Source organism: Miscanthus floridulus, chromosome 9 (genome assembly GCF_019320115.1).
Source record: "Miscanthus floridulus cultivar M001 chromosome 9, ASM1932011v1, whole genome shotgun sequence".
NCBI classification, from domain to species: domain Eukaryota; kingdom Viridiplantae; phylum Streptophyta; class Magnoliopsida; order Poales; family Poaceae; genus Miscanthus; species Miscanthus floridulus.
In genome coordinates this window covers 25,867,126-25,895,098 of record NC_089588.1, presented here as the reverse complement: position 1 = coordinate 25,895,098, position 27,973 = coordinate 25,867,126, and the positions used below count along the sequence as shown (strand labels likewise).

Here is a 27,973-nt window from a genome sequence, read left to right as displayed (position 1 = left end):
CTTCTATGCGGCCATAATATGTTTGTATATTCCCATTTGGATCTGTGCCATCTATGCGAACACCACTATTTTGATTGATGCTCCTTTTATCTTGGGCAACTGTGTAAAATGTATTCCCATTTATCTCGTACCCTTGGTACGTGAGGATATGCCATGATAGTTGCCTAGCTAACAAATACAGTTGCTCATCAATATTGTCATCGCCTTGACATTCTTTTCGCAACCAATCACTGAAACTTTCCATATGCTGACGCCTAATCCAAGCTTCAGTCTTCCCTGGAAACTTGGATCGTAAGAACTCCTTATGTATCTCGATGTACGGATGCACCAATGATAAGTTTTGAAGAACTGTGTAGTGTGCTTTATTGAAATAATCGTCTTCCATGCCAATATATGTTTTCTTCCATAAAGTTCCTTTACCACTGAGTCTCCCCTCATGTCGCGATTCGGGAACGCCAATCGGGGCAAGGTCAGGAATAAAGTCAACACAGAACTCAATGACCTCCTTTGTTCCATAGCCCTGGGCGATGCTTCCTTCAGGCTTAGAACAGACTTTCACATATTTCTTCAAGACTCCCATAAACCTCTCGAAGGGGAACATGTTATGTAAGAACACAGGTCCAAGAATACTAATCTCCTTCACCAAATGAATTAGGAGGTGTGTCATGATATTAAAGAAGGATGGAGAGAACACCAACTCAAAGCTGACAAGACATTGAACCACATCATTCTGTAGAGTAGCTAGTTCCACTAGATTGATTGCCTTCTGAGAAATTGCATTGAGGAATGCACATAGCTTCATGGTGGCTAGACGTACATGTGGAGGTAGAATTCCTCTTAAAGCAACTAGAAGCAATTGCGTCATAAGCACGTGGCAGTCGTGGGACTTTAAGTTTAGGAATTTCTTCTCTGGCACATTTATTATACCCTTTATATTGGAGGAGAATCCCGATGGGACCTTGATGCTGCTTAGATATTCGAACATGCTGTCCCTCTCTTCTTTGCTAAGCGTGTAGCTAGCAGGACTTAAGTAATGACGTCCATCATCTGTCTTCTCTAGATGAAGGTTGTCTCGTTCTTTCATGCCCTGCAAGTCCTGGCGTGCTTCAAGTGAATCTTTTGGCTTCCCATACACACCCATGAATCCGAACAGGTTCACACAAAGATTCTTTGTCAGGTGCATCACGTCGATTGCGTTGCGGACCTCTAGGACTTGCCAATAGGGTAGCTCCCAAAAGATGGACTTCTTCTTCCACATGGGTGTGTGTCCCTTAGCATCTTTGGGAACAGATTCGCTGCCTTATCCCTTTCCAAGTACTACTTTCACATCCTTGACCATTGCGAGTACATCTTCCCCGGTTCGGTTATGAGGCTTCTTCCGGTGGTCTGGCTTACCTTTAAAATGCTTACCTTTCTTTCTTACTTGGTGATTCAAAGGAAGGAATCGACGATGGCCAAGGTACACGACCTTTCGACATTTTTTCAAATATATACTGTCAAGGTCATCAAAACAATGTGTGCATGCATTATATCCTTTGTTTGTCTGACCTGAAAGATTACTTAAAGCAGGCCAATCATTGATTGTTACGGACAACATTGCTCGTAGGTCAAAGTGTTCTTGTTTGTACTCATCCCAGACACGTACACCTGGTTTGTTCCATAAAACTAGAAGTTCTTCAACTAATGGGTTCAGATAGACATCAATGCCGTTGCCAGGTTGCCTCGGACCTTGGATGAGGATTGGCATCATAATGAACTTTTGCTTCATGCATAACCATGGAGGAAGGTTGTAGATACATAGAGTAACTGGCCAAGTGCTATGACTAGTGCTCTGCTCCCCAAAAGGATTCATACCATCTGTACTTAAGGCGAACCTTAAGTTTCTAGCCTTATTTGCAAACTCTGGAAATTCCCTGTCTATCGCTCTCCACTGGGACCCATCAGCTGGGTGTCTCAGCATATTGTCTACCTTACGGTCTTCTTTATGCTACCGCAACAACTTTACATGGTCTTTATTTCTAAACAAACGTTTTAAGCATGGTATTATAGGAGCATACCATATAACCTTGGCAGGGATTTTCTTTCTAGGACGTTGTTCACCCTCGACGTCACCAGGATCATCGCGCCTGATCTTATACCGCGCTGCTTTACATACCGGGCATTCATCCAAATTCTCGTATTCATTGCCATGGTAGAGGATGCAGTCATTAGGACATGCTTGTATCTTTTGGATTTTTAATCCCAAAGGGCAGACAACCTTTTTTGCTTCGTACGTAGTGGTGGGCAATTCATTTGGCTTTGGAAGCATCTTCTTTATGAGGTTCAATAAATTCCTAAATGCCTTGTCGGATACACCATTCTTTACCTTCCACTGTAGCAATTCCAGTGTTGTACCCAGCTTTTTTTGCCCCTCTTCGGCCGTCGGGTATAGCAACTTCCTATGATCCTCAAGCATGCGCTCGAACTTAACTTTCTCTTTTTCACTTTCGCATTCTTGTTGTGCATCACGAATGGCATCACCAAGAGCATCACCGAGATCATCTTCTGCCGCTACCAATTCTTCATCTCTCCCCATTGTAGTATCATCAAAGGCACCATACTGAGCAATAATATCATCAATGTCTAAATCTTCTCCTTCACCTTCTTCCATCATGACCCCGCTTTCTCCATGCTTAGTCCAACATATATAGTTTGACATGAAACCTGACTTAAGCAAATGTGAATGAAGACTCATTGAGCTTGAATATTCCTTTAAATTCTTACATATGGCACATGGACAGCACATGAAACCATCCCGCTTATTTGCCTCGGCCACACCTAAGAAATAGTGCACACCCTCAATAAAGTCTTGGGAGCGGCGATCAGCATTGTACATCCAATGGCGTGACATAATCTGCATTACATGACAAATTATGAAAACCTTGAACATAATTAAGTATTTTATTACACAACATAGATGACACACACACGGTTGATTAATTAACTAAACCTGGCTACAACGTAAGCAATCCCAACTATCACTAAACAAACTAAAACTACAATGCACTTCAGTAACATAATTATTTCGTGATCGTACGCAACTAAAACAGACAAATCATTCTTCTGTTGAATATCAATAAGCTTCTCCTGTTGGCTCACTGCCTCATCATCAGCAGCCGCTACCTCAAGCGCACCTGAATTGTGCACGTATGTAGCATAATCTTCCTCCCAGTACCAACCATCGCATCCATTGCCCTCCCACTGAAATTAAAGCCAAAAAATATTTAGTCAAAAATATTCAAGAAAAGCAGGTCAATTAGCCATAATAATCAAATGCGTAAGAAACTCACATCGCGATCCGGGCACTTGTAGAAAACACAACCCTTGTTGGGTCCCTGTCTCTTGACTCGATACTCCATCACAATCTTCTGCTTACACTTGCCGCAGATAATGAGAGGGAGTTCTGGCCTCAGTCGTTTCGCAACCGAACGAGAGGCCGAGGATCCGGTACCAGTTGTCATCTACTTTCTATACTTATTTTTGCAAACTAGTGTAAATCTCACATTTTCTAAAATGATATATTTAAACAAAACTAAAATTATTTATTTATCTAACTAAACCATGAAATATGTACTATGTATAATAGTAAAATACCAAACTATCAAGTGATTTTACTATTGTAAATCATCATGTGATTTTGAGCTAAAAATGACATAGAAATCACATAGCTCAAAAACATGTTTCAATAAATAACCATCCGTACTAGTTGACCTTGCTTACGTGATCATCTCGGCGAGCATTTCTCCACCGGACGACACCGTACTTGGTCAAGGAAGAGCTCCAATTCTACGAGGAAGGCAACACGGTCTTCCACGATCGTTGCCGCTCTCCCTCGTAGAATCAAAGCTCCTCCTTGACGTCCGTTACCGCTCGACAGAGAACATGCTCGCCGAGATGAACACGGTTCGCAAGTTCAACTAGTACGGATTTTCTATAATTTTCTAACTATTTTCTAAGTTTTTCATTTCATGGAAAATTTAATTCTAAAAAATAAAAGGCATGATTTCTAAGTATTTCATTTTATGGAAAAAAAATAATTCAAAGTGACCTGCTCGATATCGGCGAGCTCGCTAGCGTTTAGGTTACCGAGGATAGTAACATTTGTAGATGACATTTGTAGGTCTGAAGTTATCAAATATCCATCAAATTATTGCTCAAAAACATGTTTCAATAAATAACCATCCGTACTAGTTGACCTTGCTTACGTGATCATCTCGGCAAGCATTTCTCCACCGGACAGCACCGTACTTGGCCAAGGAAAAGCTCCGATTCTACGAGGAAGACAACACGGTCTTCCACGACCGTTGCCGCTCTCCCTCGTAGAATCAAAGCTCCTCCTTGACGTCCGTTACCGCTCGGCAGAGAACATGCTCGCCGAGATGAACACGGTTCGCAAGTTCAACTAGTACGGATTTTCTATAATTTTCTAACTATTTTCTAAGTTTTTCATTTCGTGGAAAATTTAATTCTAAAAAATAAAAGGCATGATTTCTAAGTATTTCATTTTATGGAAAAAATAATTCAAAGTGACCTGCTCGATATCGGCGAGCTCGCTAGCGTTTAGGTTGCCGAGGATAGTAACATTTGTAGATGACATTTGTAGGTCTGAAGTTATCAAATATCCATCAAATTATTGCTCAAAAACATGTTTCAATAAATAACCATCCGTACTAGTTGACCTTGCTTACGTGATCATCTCGGCGAGCATTTCTCCACGGGACGGCACCGTACTTAGCCAAGAAAGAGCTCCGATTCTACGAGAAAGGGAACACGGTCTTCCACGACCGTTGCCGCTCTCCCTCGTAGAATCAAAGCTCCTCTTTGACGTCCGTTACCGCTCGGCAGAGAACATGCTCGTCGAGCTGAACACGGTCCGCAAGTTCAACTAGTACGGATTTTCTACAATTTTCTAACTATTTTCTAAGTTTTTCATTTCATGGAAAAATTAATTCTAAGATCACGTAAGCCGCTGGGACGAGGATGGCGCGTGCTCCAGCGAGGATGAGCGAGGCGTGATTTTGATGAACTAATTTAAATTTTGTTTATCCAAACATATATGCAAATCATCATGTGATTTTGAGCTAAAAATGACATATAAAATCATAATAATGTCCAACATATAAAGTTACACATGCATCTACATCGTAAAATGAGATAAGCTACTGATAAAACATAAGAGGATTAAGTTTGTTACCTCCAAAATCGAAGAGCAACACCAATGGAGGGGGAGAGAGCAAGAACAACAGCAAGCTGAAGAACAGAGGCAGTGAGTTTGAATGGAATGGCTCGGGCTCGGGGAGGAAGAAATGAGCTGGATTATAGGCCGGGATAATTAGTCCCGGTTAGGGGGCCAAACCAGGACTAAAGATTAATCTTTATTCCTAAGGCATCACCCAAACCGAGACTAAAAGCTTTAGTCCCGGCTGGTATTACCAACCGGGACTAAAAGTTTACCTTTAGTCCCGGTTGGTAATACCAGCCAGGACTAAAGATCCCTGTCCTGCGGACGACCGTTGGGCAGGGACCTTTAGTCCCGGGGGCAAAAAATGCCGAGGCTAATGACAAATTGTGACATCGTTCTAAAGTCTGTTTTCAAGTAGTGTATAGCAACATTGTGTGCATTACAGTATGGCCAAGCAAAAATATTAGAAAGAATTATTTCCATTACAAGTGACACAGCCATATAGACAGTACTGCGTCAGCACACTACACTCGCTCAGCGTGTAATCTCCTCGTGCACGACTATACAAATAAACAGTTAAAATTTGTTCCAAAATAATTAGTATTCTAAATGGTACTACTCCCAACAAAGGCGGTTGGTTTAGATTCAAAATGAGTTCCAAAATAATTAATATTCTAAGTGGTACTAGGTGTATTCGTAATTTCCACAACTACAATAAGCATTTGTAGGAACGGCTGGCGATGGTTTGTAAAGGCGGCTCAAGCTACCAAATGTTATTCAAACACCTTGACTGGAAGACTAGAGGATCTCGGATTACCTTTCTCTCAGTACTGTACCACCAGCACAGCACGTGACGTGAACAAGGCGTATTACAAGTTGTTAATTCCATTACTTAGTCGTTAATGTATTAGTTGTTTGGGCCCACGGGCAGTGGGAGGAGAGGGTAAATAAACAGATATACTTGTGACCCTGTGAACTCTGTAAAAGACAAGACTATTCTGAATCGGAATAGAAAAGGGATCGAGGTTCTCCTCCTCCCGATGTCGCTATCTCCTTCTTTCTGTGTGCGCTCCATCGCCGACGTACGATCGGGGACTATCGCTTTCTCACTATATGAACAAGGCAATGTCCCTGTAGCATGCAGCTCCGTGCTCACTCGGTGCCGGCATGCGATGTGCTTGTTGTACACTCGGTACGTAGGTGTGTATATATATAGACTCTAGACGTAGGAGTATGCATGGTGGCAGAGGCCTTCCGTCAGCGCCTCCTGGATCAGATGAGGAGATGTGTACTGCGTGGCTAGCCTCACGAAAAACATCGATTTCGTCAGGGGCCAGGGCTCACATTTTATTTGCCGTAGAGGAAAGGGGTGCAACCATGAGTTGGTTGGCGTTGGTTACACGGACTCAATCCTTGGACCTTAGCCACCAGAGAACAGAGATCACTCGATCAACCAGCAGGGTTGCTAGTTGTGTATGGTCGTGCGTCTCACCACCCTGAGAATAGTGCACGAAAACAGAGTCAGCATTTTTTGTTATTTATTATTATATGGTGTGTGTGTTACCAGGACGCTGTGTGTAGCTGCAATCTCTGCCGCGAGCAGATGTCCAAATTAAAGCCCATGAATTTAACCGAAGCAAGTGCTGTGCCGCACAACTGAAATAGCTCAGCTCCAGGTCTAGCAAAACGTAAACGGGACAGATCAACTGGAACAGAGGAAATCCTGTTATTTATGCACAATCAGTTGACAACACAGGGTGACAAATGACTCTGTCGCGGCATGGCATGTACATAGTACATCCGTCTCTGTTCTCAGGCGTGATTCGTTGAACAAAGTGTCAAAGGTTCAAAAGCTGCCTCAACGCGTTGCTTGTACAAGTACTGAGCATCGAAATGCATGTTCACATTACGATCTTGGTCTACCCTTTTGTTGCTGCGGTGCAGTCAATCCATTGATACCCCACTGAGTACATGCCAACCCTTGTGCTTCAGTCCATTGGTTCGAAGGTGCCGCTACCCTTGCGGCTTCCCTGCAGTGCAGGCACGCTCGTCCACGCAGCCAGAATTTCAAGTGAGCATAGGCCTGCCACCTGCAGCCATTGCTCAAATATGTTATACTAATCCTAGAAGAAACGGCAAGTAGCGTGAGATGTCTGAATCTAGTGTGGTAGTATGTCAGGTGAAAATTAATGAAATAGTTGGAGATATAATCAGGATGGAGCCAAGCCGTTATATCGTGTAGGCAAATTTACCGGAAGCGTAGGCAGAGGGGCAGGCGTTTGTCGGCACATGTGCGTCCTTCTACTAGCCACTCTTCTTCATCAATAGGACATGTTTCAAAATATCGAAACCTCCTGCGGTGCCTGCGTGCTGCAGAAGATATACAGATTGGAATTGACACGATGGAAACAATAAAGAAGACCAAGCGAAACACAATATCCGAAAATAAGAATATACCGGATGATGCACCTTTAGTGTTAATTTACCTTGAGCAATAGCAGAGCGGCTGATATTTGTCTGAAAGCGGAAAGGGTCCCTTGTGTACAGAACATACCCCTTCCTTGGACTGCCATAGGCTTTGAATTGCTGGATGTGGCGAAACTTGTGCCACTCAGGACCAGATTTCCCTGTTGCTATGGATGTGAGCAGCGACAAGGAACAATATAGCAGTAAATGCCTTGGGTTCACATCTGGCAGATACCTGGGGACAGTTTCCATGGCATAATCCTCCAGATTGAGTCTCTGTAGTGCAGGCATGCCCTCCAATACCTTCATCTCTGGGCAGTATTGGATGCTGAGGTTCTGCAGTTTCAGTAGATTACTGATCCTCTCCAGGCCAGTGTTCCTCAACACTTCGAGGTGGACAACAGAAGCAAAGTTCTCCAAAGACCTTAGGTTCTTGACATCATATATGTATAATTTCTTCAAAGCCTTTGCGTGGAAGGCAAGGCCAGGAGGCATGTGGCTCAATTTGCACAAACTGAGTTTAAGCATCTCCAAGATAGGCATCGCTTTGACTTGTTCCTCCCACTCCCATTCCTCCCATTCGACAAATCTATCAAAAATCAACTCATGTAATCTGGGAAACGCAACCCCTACATGATTGCTTGGTTGTAGGAATTCAAGCCCAACACGCTTGATTGCTGGGGCACGAGCAATCTGCAGAAGCTCCAAGCAGGGGAGCTGACTCAAGCCACTAGGAAGCTCTGTGCAGCAGACCAAGTCAGGCATCGTTAGAATCCTCAAGCTCCGAAGTGGTGCGACTGCTGTCGGCATCATCCATCTTGGGAGCCGCTGACCAAAATACCCTTTAATGTTAAGGTATTCTAAGCCAAGTGGAGGGCAGAGCTCATCAAAAACCTCCTCGATTTGCCTCTTCTCTTTCTGTGAGATCCCTTCTTCCTCTTTTACCAACAGGCCATCATCGCCAAGTCTACTGGTGCAACACAGTGACAGATATCTTAGGCGATTCTTTTCACCAAGTTTGGCCTTCATAGCCATTGAGGAAGAAGCTACATTCTCCAAGAAACTGATATGAAGATCTGTTAGCTGGCAGAGAGGCCCTAGTTCCTCCAAACTACAGTGATCACAGTCCATGTGGGCTGGAAATCCAAATAACTTCCTCAAAGAAGTTAGGCCACTAAATTCCCTTGGTATAACCCTTACATTTGTTCGGTGAAGTATGAGAGACCTCAAGTCTTGTAGCACTCCAATGCTACTGGGAAGATTAGCCAAACTCTGACAACCAGAAAGGCTAATGTACTGCAAGAATTTCAACTTGCCTATGTCTTCTGGTAACTTGGATGTATTACTGTTTTGTATTGACAAATACCTCAAATGTTTCAGCAGATACAAAGATTCGGCTATTGCATCAATTTTTACACTGTCCAAATGTAGTGTTCGAAGACTTGAAAGAGAAACAAATGAATCACCTGGCTTAATCTTTATATTACCAAATAAAATTAGTGTTCTCAGTGATGTCTGTGTTTGGAGAGAACACCACTCCAAATCATGTTGTTCTGATCCTTTGCTTTGGAGAGATAATCTAAAAAACTTTTGCGATTTAAGTTTGTCAATACCAATTTTACTGTTGTGAGCTATGAGTGCTTCATCTCCCAACATGTTATGAGCAAATGACCGAACAATATCATGCATGTTGCAAACTAATTGATCAAGATATCTCTTATCTGGCTCAATAAGGTTCCGCTGTATTAACTGATCATAGTATTCCCTTCCAATTTTTTCTAGGTCACGTAAAGTTCCATGAACAAATCCTTCACTAATCCACATGCCAACAATGTCATGAACAGAAAACCATGTGCCCCTCGGAAGGAGGGAATAGTGCAAAAAGCAAGGCTTCAAACAAGGCTGCAGATCTTCATAGCTAAGATATATTGCATAATTTAGCTCTTTAGGCATTTGTGATACTGACCATAGAGAATCATCTAAGACATTTTGCCAGTCGGTTCGTCTTATCCTTTTCTGACGCAGGAGACCTCCCATTACTTTGACCCCAAGAGGTAAACCATCACATTTTTCAACAAGTCTCATTCCAATATCCTTTAGTATTTCAACCTGGGGCTCATCATTTACGTCTGTAACAACCTGCAAGAATTTTAGGCTATTAGACAAACAATAATTTATTGTGCAGTGTCGTGATATCCTGTCAATGCAAAACACATCAAGAAAGAAACCTATGCGGTCTCTAGCACATAATTTATTCCAAAATATTAGAAAGAATTATTTCAATAAATATGGAAAAATATTCATTACAAGGGGCGCATTAAGGTATGGCCAAGCAAAAATATTAGAAAGAATTATTTCAGTTACAAGTGACAGCATGTAATCTCCCATTGCATGACTATACAAATAAACAGTTGAAAGCAGTAATAGTCTCCTCCCAACAAAGGCGGTTGGATTAGTTTCAAATTTTGTTCCAAAATAATTAATATTCTAAGTGGTACTAGTTCTATTGGTAGTTTCTGGGCCCACTCTTCATTAAATTTCACCCAATAGGCACATCCAGTTTAGTACAAAGAGTTTTGCGTTGGTATATGTGGGTTCTTTGCTATAGCACGTTCCACCCAGTTCACGTTGAAAAATCAATATTAAAAATGCTGTTGTAGACAATTTCATATGCGATGCCTTCTCACGTATACTTCCAGTCATATGATAATTGGTACAGTGGAGAATAATATATTTTTATAGAGTAAATTACACCCATGGCCCCTAAACTACTAGGTCTTCTATCATATGACTAAATATAAAATTGCACATTTAGATCATTAAACTATTTAAGTACCCCAGTTCTGTACGGCTGCACAGCCACGGCGGCTACGTGGCCACGACGGTTGCTCACATTCGTGCTTGTGCAGCAGTGGCGGCGGCTCGCTTGTGCAGCCGCGGCCATGGCTCACGCTCTCGCGCTCCCCGGCAGCAGTGGCGGCATTGACAGCGAGATGAACTCATGTAGCATTTCTAATGTGGAAGAAGATATTTTTTAAAAAATAGTCCCTCATGAAATTTGTTAATATTTGTGCAATTTATGTATCTAGGTGATTTTGTATATAACCCCTGCTAATATTTTATTTTCAAGCAAGCGAGTCTTTTCTCTGCACGCGGGCCTGAATCCATACCCGTTTGTACGAATATGAGGCCCAAACAAAGTTTAAAGACTGAAATGACATACTACACAACTCACAAGTTGGAGGACCAACCATGGAGTTTACTCATCAAAATATTATTTCTAGCCTTAGAATATGTAACACGATGTCATCCACATCCAAACAGACCTAGACCTTTTCCATTCCTCAACATGGCATGCCATGGTGGAACATTATTTGTGTGTTTGGATGCAAGGACAAGCAGGGAAGGGACAAGATGGCTCCAGGATGAGTGGTGTTTGTTTGGGAGGCCACAAGGGGCGAGGACATCCCACATGGGAATATTCCCGTGAGATGCGGGTTGCCCAGTCCCCATATATTTGATGGACGGCGGTCGCCCAAGGTGGGACGAGCTCGCTTGCTGGCGAGGAAGAAAAGGAGAGGAGGTGCACGTAGGGGCGGTCGACCAAGAAGAGGAGCGCCGGGGGCCACCGTTGCGCAAGCTCGGGGTGCCACTGCCACGCGTGACCTCGAGGGGCCGCCACCGTGCGCAAGATATCAGGAGCCTCTGAGCGCTAGCTTGGGAGGCCGCCACCGTGCAACCTCTGAAGAACCGCTGCGTGCCAGCTCAGGGGCCGCATGAAGCATAGTGCTAAACAGACTTATTATGGTTGCCTTAGTTTGTGAATTAAATTTAGTTGCTAATTCGCCATCTGGTATTGCCTACGTTACATCCCATGACAGATCCAATCGAACCTACAGATCTCAAGTTCTTTTAAAAAAGGAGGAAGTGTAATACAATGTCCAAATTTTAATTGCTTTAACAAAAAATTGTGAATACCTGCCCTATGTGGAGTCTGCATGATTGCATATGCAGGATATTACAATACTAACATATGGAAGTATGCCATTTTGTTTCTTTATAATATATTTCGAAGGTCACCACCGTAGAACTAGATGTTGAAACAAATAAGAAAAATAGAAGTTGTTGCCAGGACAGGGAATCTAGTTCCCACTACTAAGATAGAAGCAAAACTAAAGTGATGCAGCTAGAAAACAAAATGCATAATTAAAGAAAAGTAATTAATGTATGGATTAACTTGTACCTGCTTCTTGAGCAGCAACCATGCATCTTCAAGCCCAAGTTTGTCAATACGATGGTAGGGCTCCTCAGCCTTCATCTGACGTGCCACTATCTCATGCCTTGTGGTGACCAGCACACGGCTACCTTGAGCTAGCATGGCATTGACAAAGGGAGTTCTAAGCACACCTTCCCATATATTGTAGTCCCAGACATCATCCATTATTAATAAGGTTTTGTGTCCCTTCAAAGCTTCTATTAGAGTCTGTTCCAGTGCCACCTTTGAAATTCCACAAGCATTGGTGTTTCCACCAACTTCGATAATAACTCTCCTTAGCATTTCAGTATTGTTGAAGTCTTGGTTGACACTCAACCATATTTTCTTCGTGAACTCATGTTTTATGACTTCACTGTTGAAGATCTTTTGAGCAAGGGTGGTTTTACCAATCCCACCAATTCCCACAATGGAGAAAATGATTATTTTGTTGGATTTGTCGTCGTCGGTTGGATACTTCTTTGTTAGCATCTCCACTAGATTTGTTGTGTCCTCTTCGATCTGATCACCAACCAAACCAGATTCGTCAAGCCCCCCTGACGTCTCACGACCAGAAGGATATGATACCACGTTTCTTCCACGGTCCTCATAAGTACCAAGGTTCATGAATTTGAATGATGCACCACGTGCCTTGATGCCATCTAGCTTCTTGTTAAGGTTCTTGATGCGGCTTCCAATGTCATGGGCATGTAGGGGATTCCGTATGCAGAAGAGCAACGGGTTGAAGCATCCGGCATCATGCCTTTGGCCTCGCTCCATGGCCTTGAGCTGGCACAGGTCGAGGATGTCAATGGCATCATACATAGCATTCCTTAGCTCTATCCCCCATGCTTGGACACTTTGGTCTGTGATGTTCCTCCTATCAGCATCAGCGAGGATGTTCTTCAGATCCCGAAGCTTGATGTCCATGTTATCAATCTCACCGGACACTCCAAGCAACATATGCACCTCATCTGCCGCCATCTGCATGAGCATGTTTTGGATGTAGGACGCCAAAGCATCTAGGACACCGGCCATGATTGAGAACTTCGGTTTTTGCTGTAACAAAATGAGAACAGATATTAATTTCAACATGGCATTTTAATTTTATACATCAAACATTCAATCATCTACCATCTATTATTGCAGCCATCGCCGCACTACTACTAACTTCTGGTTCATTCATACAACTACATGACAGTGGCAACTATATGCGCAGATCTAGCTACGGATAAGCAGCTGCAGAAACGTAATTACTACATCACAGTGGGCACTATATGCGCAGATCTAGATACGCATAAGCAGCAGCAGAAACGTAACGGTTAAGGAATGAACCAGAGGTTGACGAGCTGAGCAATGGCCAGAAGCGGTGAGGCAGTGCCACTGTTGTTCGTTCTTGGTCGTGGAACAGTATCTATTGGTTAATGGTTAGACAGGCATCGGCATGGACATCGTCGACCTAGCCCACCTCATATTACTGCTGGATTGCGGCACGCCAGTGAGTGAAGAAATGAGGAGTAGCGAGATGGATTTAGGTTCCGATGTGAGGTTGTTGCCTGCAAGAATCGCAGTAGCTGCTTGGTGGCTTGTGTTGGGTGTATGAGCTAGGAAGGAAATGTTGATGATTCAGGGAAGGTGGTGACTGGAGTAGGTCGTGGTAATAAGGCCTCGTTCACTTTGCAAAAAAAGTGAACCTGATAAATAGTACCACTTTCGTCTTATTTGGCAAATATTGTCCAATCGTTGACCAACTAGGCTCAAAAGATTCATCTCGTGATTTCCAACTAAACTGTGTAATTAGTTATTTTTTTACCTACATTTAATACTCCATACAAGCAGCTAAAAATTGATGTGATGGAGAGAGAGTGAAAAAACTTAGAATTTGGATGGCACCTAAGGTGGGCAGGAAAGTGCGTGACAGCTTCGATGGATTTGCGGACGGCGTCTAGTTTTTTAATTCCACAGCGGATCTACTGGTTAATGGTTAGACAAGAATCGCCATGGACATCGTCGACCTGACCAACCAGATACTACAGCTGGATTATAGCGTGCGGGTGAGTGATGAAAGGAGGAGCAGCGAGATGGATTTAGGTTCCGATGTGAGGTTGTTGCCTGCTAGAATCGCAGTATCTGCTTGGTGGCTTGTGTTGGGTGTATGAGCTAGGAAGGAAATGTTGATGATTCAGGGAAGTTGGTGACAGTAGGTTGTGGTAATAACACTGCAAGGTGGGCAGGAAAGTGCGTGACAGCTTCGACGGATTCGCGGACTGCGTCCTACTTTATTAATTCCACAGCAGAGCCTTGGATGCTAGAGTAGCTCTGAGCCACCACGTGAAACGGCGGCCAATGCATTTGCGTGCAGTAGGGTGGGGGTACCGCAAGATGCTTTCTCATCGCACGAGATGACAAGCAAAGACTCGCTCACAGCGTTGGTAGGATAAACAGACCAATAATGCAACTTGGCGGTGGCCGGCTCGCATGCCTCCAATAATGCAACCGAGGCGGATTAACCGGCCGCCTCAGTTAATCGACAGTAACCAAGACGCCTCCTCAAAAAAAATGGTGGCTCAACAAGCAGCCCATCTCGGCCTGACACTCATAGATAGATCATATAATTCGGGTTATCCATATCCATCTCTCATTCCCTCACCCGCCGCTGCACAACACTCTCTCTCCTCTCTCAGCTCGGTCCTCACAAGAGAGGAGGCGCTCGTCTCTCTCGCGTCTCTCGCGCATGCATGGCCCACTCTCTCCCTCTCGTCTCTCTCGTGCATGCATGGCCCGTTCTCTCCCTCTCTCTCATCTCTCACCGGTGGGCGCTCCCTCTCTCCTCTCGTGCTCGACGCTCTAGAGGCGGTGGGAGGCGCTCGCACCCCGGCGGGCTGCTCACGCCAGGCCGCGGCAGCGGCTTGCGAGTGCGGCGGGGCAGGCCTCTGGCACTACTACAAAACAAGTATTCACCGCCGGCTCTAGACCCTTCACCGATGGTTTTGGCTCTAGGCAGTGAAATCGGCGGTGATGCCCATTGTCATTACCGCCGGTTTCCTAACCGACCATGATGCAAACTTGTCACAACCGGTTCATGTTACCAGCCGATGGCGATAGGGATTTTCAGAAATTCCAAAATCGGATAAAAAAGTAGCAAATTTTTTTGATTTAATCCCGGGAATGCCCATTGTCACAAGTCACGCGATTTTTCACGCGCTGCGCGGTGCTGGGATTTGAACCTGAGACCTATGCCATCACACGTAGCTGCTCTAACCACTCTGCCCCTAAGTCACTTGTGTCCATACAACATGTATAATCCTTTAGTACTAACTTCTCATGATTTTAAAATAAATATTTAGCACCCGAAACAACTTCAGATCAAAAAGTCACCAACTACAAAGTTATTGTTCTGATCAAGATCTACAACTTTGATGTTGGTGGTTTTGCCATCCGAGGTCGTTTGACAAATTTGAATTTCAAATCGTCTAAACTTCAGCCATACTGTTGGGACATCAAATGATTTCAAATGAAAAAGTCATCGGGATCTACTACTTTGGTTTTGCTTGATTTTCCATCCGAGGTTATTTGCAAAATTTGAATTTCAAATTTTTTGAACTTAACATAGAAATTTAAGACCCTAAATGATTTCTAATGAAATAGTTGTCAACTACAAAGTTATAGATCATAGCGAGATCTATAACTTTGCTTGTGATCATTTTTTTTGTTTGTATAATTCGAAAAAATTGAATTTTAAAATATAAGAGCTTCAAACAGATTTCTGGGACTGTAAACAATTTTAAATAAAAAAGTCATCAACTACAAAGTTGTAACTTTGATATAAAGTTTGTTTTGATCTGACTTTTTTTTTGTAAAAGTTATGAATTTTATTGTGATGCAGCATAACTCATCATCGCCGGTTCGTATTACGAACCATTAGGGAAATAATTTTCACCACCGGTTGGTACCACAAACCGGTGGTACAAATGGGTCGACCATCACTACCGGTTGGTAACACAAACCGGCTATAGTGATAGGTTTATCATCACTGGTTCATGTTACTAGCCCGCGGTGATAACCGCCCAAATTTTCACCACCTATTCATAACACGAACTGGCGGTGAAAATTATTTTACGAATGCTTTGTAATACGAACCGGCGGTGAAAGTGGCGGCGGTGATTACCCGTTATGTAGTATCGTGGAGGCGCTCGTCTCTCCGGCATCGGCACGGCGCACGGCTCTCGTCCTCCGACAGTGGCGCGGGGCCTCTGGCAGCGTAGCGCAGGGCTAGGCTCGCGGTTTCGGCATCGGGGCTCGTGGATCCGCTAGATCCGGCATTAGGGCTCGCGGATCCAGCCACCAGCGACACGGATTCGGCAACCAGTGGCGGCATGGGTGTGGATCCGACCACCAGTGGCGGCATGGCGTTCCCAGAAGTGGGCTCATCGTAGGGCCTGAGAGTGGGCTCGGTGTCGAGCCTGGATTTTTTTTGTTTTTTTATCGATTTACCGAGGCGGGCATTATAAGGCGCCCGCCTCCGTTAACTGATTAACTGAGGCAGGCAAGGCAACCGCCTCCGTTATTCACGGATTAACAGTGACCATTCGACGGAGGCGGTTGCCTTTGCCCGCCTTCGAAAATAAAAAACGCACGCCTCCATTAAGTTTACTCTAGTAGTGCTAGATATTTGGCATTGCTCCATAAATTCCACCGTGGAGCAGCTCCACCAAAACCTAGAGTCTGTGGAGCACTCCTTTAGGTGCTTATACAACTCCAATCTTTTTTCCTCGAACAGAGTGCGTGCAATTAAAACCGTTTTGCTAAAAAATGTGAAACGGAGCTAAAAAAACGTGGAGGGGAGCAATACCAAACACCCCGTAAATCTGTTCTCTCTCTCTCTAAGTCCAAGAAAATCCAATGGACATGGACATTTCGAGTTAGTCTCCAACAGATGTTGGATTTTTGTTGCATCATCAAATGGTCAAGGATATCTAAATCGAAATAGACTTGATGCAATTGTATCCAAATCAACTGAGTGAGATTGTACTTTAGATAATTCGAATCCACTTCCTCCAGTAATCTGTGGTGATGTTCATTGTCTATGAAAAAATGAAAACCAGTAAACCACCTGCCAGAACCACCAACATTATTGATCACTGCCTCCAGTAAAAGGCAGCAACGAATGAATATTCCCAATGCATGCAGGTTAAGGCCACAATTGTGAAACAAGGAAACCCAGCCAAATAATCAGTGCAGTACTGAGAGGGAAAGCTGGATGCCATTGCTGTGTGCACAACAATACGGTTCTAGGCGCCGTGTGCCGATGTAGTCAGCCTTAGAGATAGGGACTATATACTTGCGCACGGAAGAGAAATAGAGCCACGAAAGGTTATTGTATGGAAAGGGAAAGCAGAGTATACAGACAGGTTAACTTGAAACAGAGTACTTCTTGTTCTGTATTAGCCAAATGGAGCAAGTGTGGACTCCTGACATCAAAATTATTTATGTTCTCTGACGTTGAAGTATGCTGATTGATACACCGTACATCCCAAATTATGTTCCGACCGATGTGAGGTTCTCGCTCGCAAGGATCGCAGTAGCAGCTTGGTGGCCTCTGTTGGCTGTACGAGCTAAGAAGGAAATGTTGATGATTCGGGGAAGAGGATGGCGATGGGAATAGGTCGTGGTGACATTGCAAGGTGGGAAGGAAAGTGCGGACAGCTTCCATGGATTTGCTCCGAGCCACCACGTGAATCGCCGGCCACTGAATTCTTCAAAAAATCGCCTGCCACTGCATTTGCGTGAAGAAGCGTGGAGGCACCGGAAGATGCTTTCTCGTCGCACGAGATGACAAGCCAAGACACACTGAGGAGGGGAGGCAGGATAAAGAATCATTGCAACTTTGCAGTGGACATGGCATGGAGCTGGAGGCCAATTAACAAAGGTAGCTAGACGGGATTTTCAGTTACAATAATGCTGGAGCTGCAGGCAATGGCAATTCATTTCCTTGCAATCTCAAGTGTAGACGGATCCTCGTATTTCCCTTGCAATTTATTTCCACATTGGAGCCTCATTAGCTAGCAAACGAAGTCAACACAAAAGCAAGTTGAATTAAGTTGTAACAATAATTTGATCGCCCATCTGGTTGTCTAGATGTATGCACCATGTGACTGCATCGCTTGCAATACCATGCCAGTAAGGAGCAGCGAGAGGGGTTTAGGTAATGTGGTGGCTTTTGTTGTCTGCTTCAACTGGGAATGAATTGGTGATGATTCAGGGAAGAAGACGGTGATGCATGCGGTAGGGTGGTGACAGCGGAAGGTGGGATGGAAAGTGCGTGACAGCTTCGGTCGATTTGCGTGCGGCGTCCTAGTTTATTAATTCCACACCGGATTGGTGCACTGTAAAAGCTGATGTTAGTGTTGCAAGTTGGAAGTTGACAATTTGATCGCCCATCTGGATGTCTAGCAAGATGTGTACCGGGTAGATGCCATGGTGCTCTACACTAACCTGCACCTGCCTCGAGTGGCTGGCAGCTTCATGTACGTGTGTGTGACTGCACGGGGTGCAGATACCATGCCAGTGGGGAGCTGGTTGCTTTAACAAATGAACGTTTGGGTGAAATGTATCAGCTGCTTGGGATTATAGGAATCATCACCTTTGGTGGTCGAATCAGCTGCTTGGGATTATTCCAAAATGGTCACGACAAATCTGACTCAGCGCGTTTGTTGGATGAAGGTGGGCTAAAAAGAAATATTTTCCTTCAATTGAATTATGGCTAGAGCAATATCTGTAATTGTCTTGTCTTCTTTGTTTCTTTTTTTGTTTCCTGATTTTCTCTCTGCCTCCTGCCTTCCATGTAACCTCTTGTAAAACTTTTGTTTTTTTGTTAACCTCCTTGGTTACTTTAATAAATTTTCAGTAGGGGCTTCCCAAGTCCCTCCTGTTCCCTCAAAAAAAAAAAAAAAGGTGACCGCTATCTTGACTAGGCGAGGCTATAGTCTTGGTCAATGTCTACCTTTTGTAAATTATAAATTAAATGTAAGGATGTACGACGTTTGGCCAACTTTTCGCAAGTTAGCGAGCATATAAAACGTAGAAGGATAAACAAAGAGGCATATAATACTTTGGGTGCGCATCTAACGCACCTCACCATCACCGAGCTATGCATATATGCCAAGAGTTGTTGCCACTTGCCACATCACCATGAAGTTTTTAATACAATTGATCGCTGTTTGCAAGGAGAGCTGTTTCATGATCGGTAAATTATTATTAGTTTGTACGCCCACCTGCCATCCCGGAGGATTGCATTTCTATTTTTGTGGCAAGTTATTTTTCTGCACAATTATTGATAGAGAATGGGTCAGTCATTTAATTCAAACGAGAGAGAGGGGCACTTGATGCAAATATTTTCATCCCAGATACTTTGTATCACGCCAATAAGGCAAATGGCCATGCTGTTATAACTTGAGTTATTTTAGTAGTGGTTGTAGGTCCCGCGGTTTGCTAGCGGGGAGAGCTGGCTGCTAGCGTGCAAGAGGGAGACAGGCAGCTCGGCACACCAGCGGCAGTGCCAGAAACAGGGAAGCCCACAACCATCTAGAAGTCAGCGCCGGTGCGTTACAGCCCATGACAGATCCAATCAAACCTACAGATCTCAAGTTCTTTTAAAGAAGGCCGAAGTGTAATACAATGTCCAAATTTGAATTGCTTTAACATAAAATTGTGAATACCAGTGGAGTCTGCAGGACTGCATATGCAGGATATTACAGTACTAACACACGGAAGTATGGCATCTTGTTTCTTTATATTTCGACGGTCACCACCGTAGAAGTACATGTTTGAAACAAAGAGGAAATAAAATAGAAGTTGTTGCCAGGACATGGAATCTAGTTCCCACTACTAAGATTAAAGCAAAACTAAAGTGATGCAGCTAGCAAACACAATACGTAAATAAAAAAGGAATAAATGCATGGATAAACTTTTACGGGCCAGCTTTTTGAGTAGCAACCAAGCATCTTCATGATTAAGTTTATTGATACAACAGTCGGGCTCCTCTGCCCCCATCCCACGTGCAACTATGTCATGCCTTGTGGTGACCAGGATACAGCTACCATGAGCTAGCCATGCATTGACAAAAGGAGTTCTGAGCACACCATCCCATATATGGCAGTCCCGGACATCATCCATTATTAATAAGGTTTTGTGTCCCTTTAAGGCCTCTATTAGAGTTCTTTTCCAATGTCGCCATTGCATTTCCAGAAACATGGTGGTCTCCCCCAACTTCACTAATAACTCTCCTCAACATTTCAGTCTCATTGAAGTCTTTGTTGACACTAAACCATATTTTCTTTGTGAAATGATGTTTTATGACTTCGTTGTTGAAGATCTTTTGGGCGAGTGTGGTTTTGCCAATTCCACAAACCCCCACAATGGTGAAAATCAAAATGTTTGTGTGTTCTCCACACGTCTGATTCTCATTAATGAGCATCTCCACTAGATTTGTTGTATCCTCTTAGATCTTCTCACCAACCAAACTAGACTCATCGATCCCCCCTCATGTCTCACGGGTACCAAGACTAGATGGTACCATCTTTCTTCCACAGTCCTCATAAGTACCAAGGTTGATGAAGTTGAATGATTCACTACGTGCCTTCGATGCCATCTAGCTTCTTGTTAAGGTTCTTGATGCGGCTTCCGATGTCGTGGGCATGGAGGGGATTCCATATACAGAAGAGCAATGGGTTGAATCATCCTGCATCACGCCTTGGGCCTTGCTCCATGGCCTTGAGTTGGCACAGGTCGAGGATGTCGTTGGCATCGTACATGGCATCCCTTAACTCTCTCACCCATGCTTGGACACTCTGGTTAGGGATGTTCCTCCTATCAGCATCAGCAAGGAAGTTCTTGAGATCCCGAAGCTTGATGCTCATGTTACCAATCTCACCGGGCAGCCCAAGCAGCATATGCACCTCTTCTGCCGCCATCTGCATCAGCATGTTTTGGATGTAGGATGCCAAAGCATCTAGGACACCAGCCATGATTGAAAACTTTGGTTTTTTCTGCAACAAAAAGAGCCAGTGTGAACTCCAACATGGCATTTTAGTTTTCTACAACAAAGATATAAATCATCTGCCATCTATACATGCTTCCCTCTCAGCACTACTACTAACCTCTGATTCGTTGATACAAATTACATCACATGTGATGTAATTTCGTTTTTTTCTGTGGGTGATAAATTTTTCTGTGCGTTTTTTTCGGTACGCACAGAAAAATTACGATTTTTCTGTCGGTTCCAAAATACCCCGATAGAAAAATGCGAAAACCCACAGAAAAATTGTATGATTTTTTTGTGCGTGACAATACACACACGGAAAAATCAGCACTCATAGAAAAATGCAATTTATTGTGTCGGTTCTTTAAAAACGCACAGAAAAAATATGTGCACGCACAGAAGAATCCAAACCCTAAACCGCCGGCCACCACGCCCCCAAACACCCTCTCACGCACGCAGTAGACCGTGCCCCCTCCCTCACTCTCTCCTTTTAGCGCCGCGCCCCTCCCTCTGCGACTTAGCGCGGGGGCTCCTCCCCTCCCCGAGCAGCGCCACCACTCCTTCCCTCATCCCTCTCCCTCTTCATCGACGCTGGATCCGTCTCCCTCTTCACCCTTCACCCGAGCAGCGCATCCGAATCCATCGCCGCCGATGACGACTGAGCAGATCCACGCCCTCCCCCTTCTTCTCCCCCGCTGGCGCCCCTCCCCTCTCCCTTCTTCTTCCCCGTTGGGTGCCCCTCCCCTCCCCCATCTTCACCCGGACAGATCTGGCCCTCCCTCACCCGGATCCGACCGGTGGCTACGGTGGTGGTGGTGGTGGCCAACGGTGGAGCATGGTGGTGGCATCGACCCTCCCCTCCCCCTTCTTTTCCCCCGCCGGCGCCCCTCCCCTCCCCCTTCTTCACCCGGCCGGATCCGGCCCTCCCTCTCCCGGATCCGGCCGTGGCTGCGGTGGTGGTGGTGGCCAGGGGCAGGGCATGGTGGTGGCGTCGACCCTCCCCTCCCCCTTCTTCTCCCCCGCCAACGCCCCTCCCCTCCCCCTTCTTCTTCCCCGGCTGTGGATATTGTTTACTGCTCTTGCTTTAGCTGATGGTGTACTATCTATTTGCATTCTCTAAGCTTTGTAGAATATATTTGAACTGGAGATGCTCAGGTAAGAAGAAATACACTGCCCAATACCCATGAATCAAAACATTTTTGTTCTGAAATTGTTGCAATCACTTGCTCTTGTAAACCAGATTATGCAGATTGATATTAACTTTTAATCAGATGTATGCCAAGCTGCTAGCTATCTGTATGTGCAGATATTTTTTGTCTATTGAACTCCTAAAGTGAAAAATGACTAAACTTGCTAGAGATGGAACACAAAATTAACTAATCTAGGATTGTCTATAAGTAGTCTTGGGCAATGATAGAGCTCTGAAAATTTTCTAGTAACTAATTGATAAAGGTACAGTCGGTTTGTTGAGAAGTTGTCCAACTTTTTATTTAGATGTCTCTGATCTGCGATGATGTGAGGTCTTGCACTGCTTTCTTTTTCCTTTGTCTCATGCAAATGACTGCTATGAATCAGCATCATATTTCATTCTTTGCTGGAACTGGACTGCCTAACTTTGTAGAGAAAATGCTTATCTCTAAATTTTCCATACCTTGGATCAATGTCAGTCTGATGTGAATTTTCTGTACTAACATAATTCACGATTAGTAGTGCATCAAATATTTCTTAAACATATATCTTTGAAAATCCAAATGGGCGCTCTTCATTGTCTTTTATCAGTAACTTGACATCTTTGAAAATCACAAGTAGAACTATACTAACATAATTTACTGTAATGTAAGAAATATACATGGATGGACCACTCAAATAATGTCATTATATTTGAATTTGAGGGAGCAATGTAATAAGAAGATTTTACTGCAATGTTAAAATACAATTTTAACTTGTTTGTTTTGTTACCCTGGTTGCTTTTCAGGTATAATGCTATGAAAACAGTATCTTGAATATCTTGCATATATCAACCTAATCAATCATTTTGATATGTGATATTTGTGGAGCTGAGATGATATGAAACCCCAATCTCGTGCCGCGCTGCTCTCCCCATCCCTAACTATGCCTTGTGAGTTTTTTTGTTTTGTACTACTCTTGAGTGGCTGTGATGAATCAAGTTTCCATTAGAGAACTTCTGCACTTTAGCACCTTTTGAGCTGGTACTTGGGATATTTTGTTCTGTTTGCTGCTTAACTATGATGGCCCGTACTAGTTTAAGCAACCAGTTCCGTGGCCAGTTCAATTCCCATTAGAGAGAGAGAGAATTAAATTAAGTTCCAGGTGAAATTAAGTTGCAGTTGTTATGCTGATAATGGGTAAATCTGAGCCATTTCTCGAGTTCTTTTGCTCTTGTCATGTAAGATTATTCTATGCACTTCATTTTTGCTCTTAGTTGATGTTCATGCTGTTTTGTCTTCTCTATTTTAAGTGCCAATATGAGATGACCCAAATGATTTAAGTGAATATCTCTATCTTGAGTTGGTAGTTGCTATCAGACACTATCTTGAGTTGGTAGCATCTGAATTGCCCACTGGTGTTGCAGCCAGATTACCCCAGGAGTCTTCTGCGATAGATTACTCCATGAATTATCTTGATATGCTGGCTTTGTAGCCGCTCCAACTCCATTTGAGTTCATTGTTGTGCCATTTTCCCATGAGCTGCCATTCTGAATATTTTGCTCTCCAACTTAAGTATTATACAACACCTCAGAATATTATACAGCATCATCTTTTTCAACAATGATTTCTAATGCCGGCTCACCCTTTGATACCTTCCATGTGTTTTTTACCCAAGAGGTTGCAGCCAACTTGATTAGGTTGCTAGCTTATCAGAAGAAGGTATGTTCCATAGCATTCCAACACAGACTGTTAAAACATTCTTTTACTTTCCTCATTGATAAGCACCTGGTGTCGGAATTTGATGTTAAACTCTCGTTGAACTACAAAATGAATCTTCTGTACATTCTTTTACAAAATGTATGAATTAGAACAAAGGTTCATAGTCCACCTGAACTTTTCCAATTTTTTCTGTATTGCACGCTGGAAACATTTTAACTAGAACGAATTGGTTCCAATTTGCTGTTGGTGCAAGAAAGAGAGAGGGAGAGGTTTCTGTTTTGTCTCTACTCGCTCCCTGTCTGATGCCTGCATTGCATACATTTTCCCTTGCACATGTAGCAAAATCTCATGAGTTTCAGTATCTACCCACCCACCTTTCCTCTCTTCTCACGATTTCTAGTTGCTGTGGATAGTCGGTGAATTATTTTTTCTTTTTATTTTAGTTCACTGTTTCAGAGCACTTTTTTTCAGAACCGTATCTAATATCATGTGCTTTGAAATTATTCATCAAATCTCTTGTGTAGCAGTAATATATTAAGTGGCTTATTCATTCTTTGATTGTATGTCATGTAGTTCAGTTCAGTCTTGTTATTCTTTATTCAGGTTTCATTTTTTGGAATTGCTGTGTATGGATAACAGAATTGGTTCTAGTGTGCTGTTGTAATGATATTATCATTGGATCAGTTTGTCTTATTCCTGATAGCTTGCGGGACTTCTTCATTAGAAACATAGCTGGTATATGATAATGTGGCGATTTTTGGTGCAGTGGTGGTGGGTCTACTTATAGGTCTACTGTGGTTTCTTCTGTGCATGATAGTTTTGTTTTGCAAAAGGTACGCTATACTTTTAGTGTGACAGGCTGTTATCTATCTGTAAGAGGAAAATGTATGATGCAATACTCTGTGTGCTCTGTAATGTGTCAGGTCTATAATACTGTAGTAGCCTTATCGCAATGCTGCTAGACTCCATGCTGTTTACTCTTCTGTTACTTGATTCATTCACTTGCTTACCACATCCACTCAGTGAATTCTATCTATTTGCTCAGTTTTCATTTTCTTGAGGTTTACCTTGTAAAAAAATTATGTTCAGTCAGTGACGACCTACAATCTGTGTTTGTGTTTTGCCTATACTTATCTCTTACTGCCATTTCCTATGGTTGTGTTCTCTTGGCTTAAACCTTTTTTTAGTTCAAAATAAACTCAATTTAGTTGCACTGCAGATAAATGCCGATGGCGTGAAGAGGAACTTTTATCCTGGCGACAAGCTACCCTGTGGCACGACGAGCTGGAGCCCCATAACTCTTTGCTTGATATTCTTGCTGCTGGGAACCCTGATCCCATGGTGCAGTGAATTTGCCCTCCACTTCCTTTGAACTTTTCACTGGTTGAACAAGAAAAAATAGTTTGGTTTCTTTTTCGATATCCATATTTGTGAATTCATTGTAGTATTCATGTTGAACATGTAGATGACGGTATGGAAAATATATATTTTAATATGCTGTTGCTACTATTTTAAAATATTTTTTTTGTGTTTAACTCTTTTTTCCTGTGAGGCTGGCTGCACAGAAATATTTTTTTTTAATCTGGGCGAAATGAATTTTTCTGTGAGTTCACCTAGACCGACAGAAAAAAACATGTGTTTTTCTGTGCATTTATTTCTTTTTCTGTGTGGATTAACACACAGAAAAATTAGTTTTAATCTGGGCGAACATAATTTTTCTGTGCGTGTGAGACCCACAGAAAAATTGTTTCTGACGGTGAACCCACAGAAAAATTGGATTTTTCTGTCATTATATTTCTGTGGGTATTTTTCTGAGGGTACACCATCAGAAAAATATTTTTCTGACGATATTCACATTTTTTTGTCTGTTTTTGCACACACAGAAAAAAGAGAGATTCCAGTAGTGACAGTAGGCACCGCGCTGGGAAGCTTTCACGTGTGACTGCATCGGGTGCAGGTACCATGCTAGTGAGGACATCTCGGGTTGCTTTAACAAATGAACATTAGGGCAACAATGCAAGAGTACTATATTGTCACCGCGCTGGGATGAGGACATCTCATGCGGGTAGGTCAGTCCAGCAGAATTATTCTACTTCTTCCGCAAAGGACATCGGGTTGCTTTAACAAATGGAGAGCACATGATCTTTCAAAGCCAAACGAGAACTGCTTGCAGAGATACAAAGATGTGCTAGCGCAACTGGGTTTCGTCGAAAACTAAAACGGAAAAACAAAGCAAACTTCCAACTCATGCAAGGAGGTCCCAAAACTTGTTCTGGTGCTTTCATAAAAATAATGATTTTCTGAGGTTTCATTTAGTCTTCTTATTACCCAAAAAACACTACTACGCTCAGAATTTGTAGAAGCAGTTAGAAAACTGCCTCTACAAGACCGATGAAAGCACTCCAATATTGTCACTTGTGATTAAATGGGACAAACACTCCCTGTGCTCACTTCATCCAATTTTAAAATGAGTACTCAGGAGCCTAAATGAATTCAAATGAAAAAGTTTTTAACTGCAAAGTTATAGATATCGTCGAGTACTACAACTTAGTTTTGGTCGTTTCTCCATCCGATATCATTTTAAAAATTGATTTTCAAATGTGACAAATCAAAACATAATTATCCTTGGACAAGTTATTTCAAAAGAAAAAGTTGTCAGCTACAAAGTTGTATAACTATTTGAGATCTACAATTTTGGTTCTTGTCGATTCTCATCCCAAGTTGTTTGAAAATTTTGAATTACAATATGTGAGAACCCTACTATATTTTTGGAGCATATATTATTTCAAATGAAAAAGTTTATCACTGCAATGTTTTATACCTTTTTGAGGTTCTGGTTGTTTCTCCTTCCTTGGAAAACTCAAAACATTTGAATTTCAATATGTGAGAACTTCAAATAGAATTTGCTGGATCCAAATGATTTTGAATGAAAAATTTATGGATATACAACTTTGATATAAATTCTGTCTTCATCGAACTTCACTTTAAAAAAGTTGTGAGTTTTACTGTGTTGCACATATCTTTAAAGGTGGCTCTAGATCCAGCCGCCTCCACTAATTGGTTTCTAGAGGCTGCTTTAGATCTAACCGTCTCTACAAATTGATTTGTAGAGGCAGTTGAATCTAGACCTGTCTCTAAAGACAGAGGCATTTTTAGAGGTGGCTCAAAACATATACTAGTCGCCTCTAAAAATGGATTTCTAGAGGCGGTTAGGCTTAGAAACCATTTTTAGAGGCGGTTATAGATTGAGTCAGCTCTACTGAAAATAGGAGGTGTCACTATAAATCATATTTGTAGCAGTGAAATACACATTTAGGTACGATCTAGATTGGATATCTTTCCTTACGATAAGGGCTTCACTCAAATACCATCAAACTGGTGCAGTGGATTTGCCACAATACCCTTATGAAACACTAGTCACATGCTGAAATACCATTTGGATGCAAGCATGGCAGCCCATGGATCTCTGTTGGGCGCTAGATGCATAGAATATTACAAATCCAAGCATAGATAGGTAAGATTACAAATCCAAGCATAGAATATTAGTTCTTTTACCTGTGCAAGCAGAGGCAGAAGCCACTGGTACACAAATGTTTTTTTTAGAGATGGTCAAAAATGGTCTTCAGAGTCGGTTAGCATACTATGCCAGCGATCGTAAAAATAAGTTATTTTTAGAGACGGTTTTAAAACTGTACCTACAAATTGATTTTCATGGACGGTTTTCTTAAGACAACCGTGCTTAAAAATAATTTACGGATTTTAAAAAAAAATCATTTAGAAGTCGAAAAAATATGAATTTTTTTTGATGTGGCCAGAATCCTGAAGGACCAACCATGGGCTGGCCATTGTGTCCCCAGAATCTCGGAGCTGGCATGGATGACCTCCACCACCGGGACGGCGTCAGCGTGCAGAGCTGCATGTTCTAGGTGCGACCACTACGTGTTAGATTATATTAGTTCTCGGTCCAACAATGCCTCCTTCATGTCGTACGTGCGTGCCAATGCCAACGGTACGCAGATGCAGCTTGGTACCGGCAACCATGACTACTCTGACCATGTTGAGTGTTGACGCTGAACACATTGTTCTTCTCATATTTTGGCCGGCCA

At 42.9% G+C, this 27,973-nt stretch overlaps 1 protein-coding gene across 2 annotated transcripts; it reads right to left on the bottom strand.

The window, feature by feature from the left end:
- Positions 1–6,947: 6,947 nt before the first annotated feature.
- On the bottom strand, positions 6,948–13,469 carry LOC136481588 (putative disease resistance protein RGA1). 2 transcript variants are annotated; one of them, XM_066478922.1, is made up of 5 exons: positions 13,275–13,469; positions 11,931–12,998; positions 7,708–9,826; positions 7,474–7,591; positions 6,948–7,311 (listed from the first exon to the last, which is right to left on the bottom strand). In XM_066478922.1, the coding sequence occupies exons 2-5, from the start codon at positions 12,975–12,977 to the stop codon at positions 7,128–7,130; spliced, it is 3,468 nt and encodes a 1,155-aa protein (XP_066335019.1). In that variant the 5' UTR covers positions 12,978–12,998; positions 13,275–13,469; the 3' UTR covers positions 6,948–7,127. The 2 variants fall into 2 exon arrangements, with proteins under 2 accessions (XP_066335019.1, XP_066335020.1); XM_066478923.1 differs by having other exon boundaries at positions 13,260–13,285.
- Positions 13,470–27,973: the final 14,504 nt, after the last annotated feature.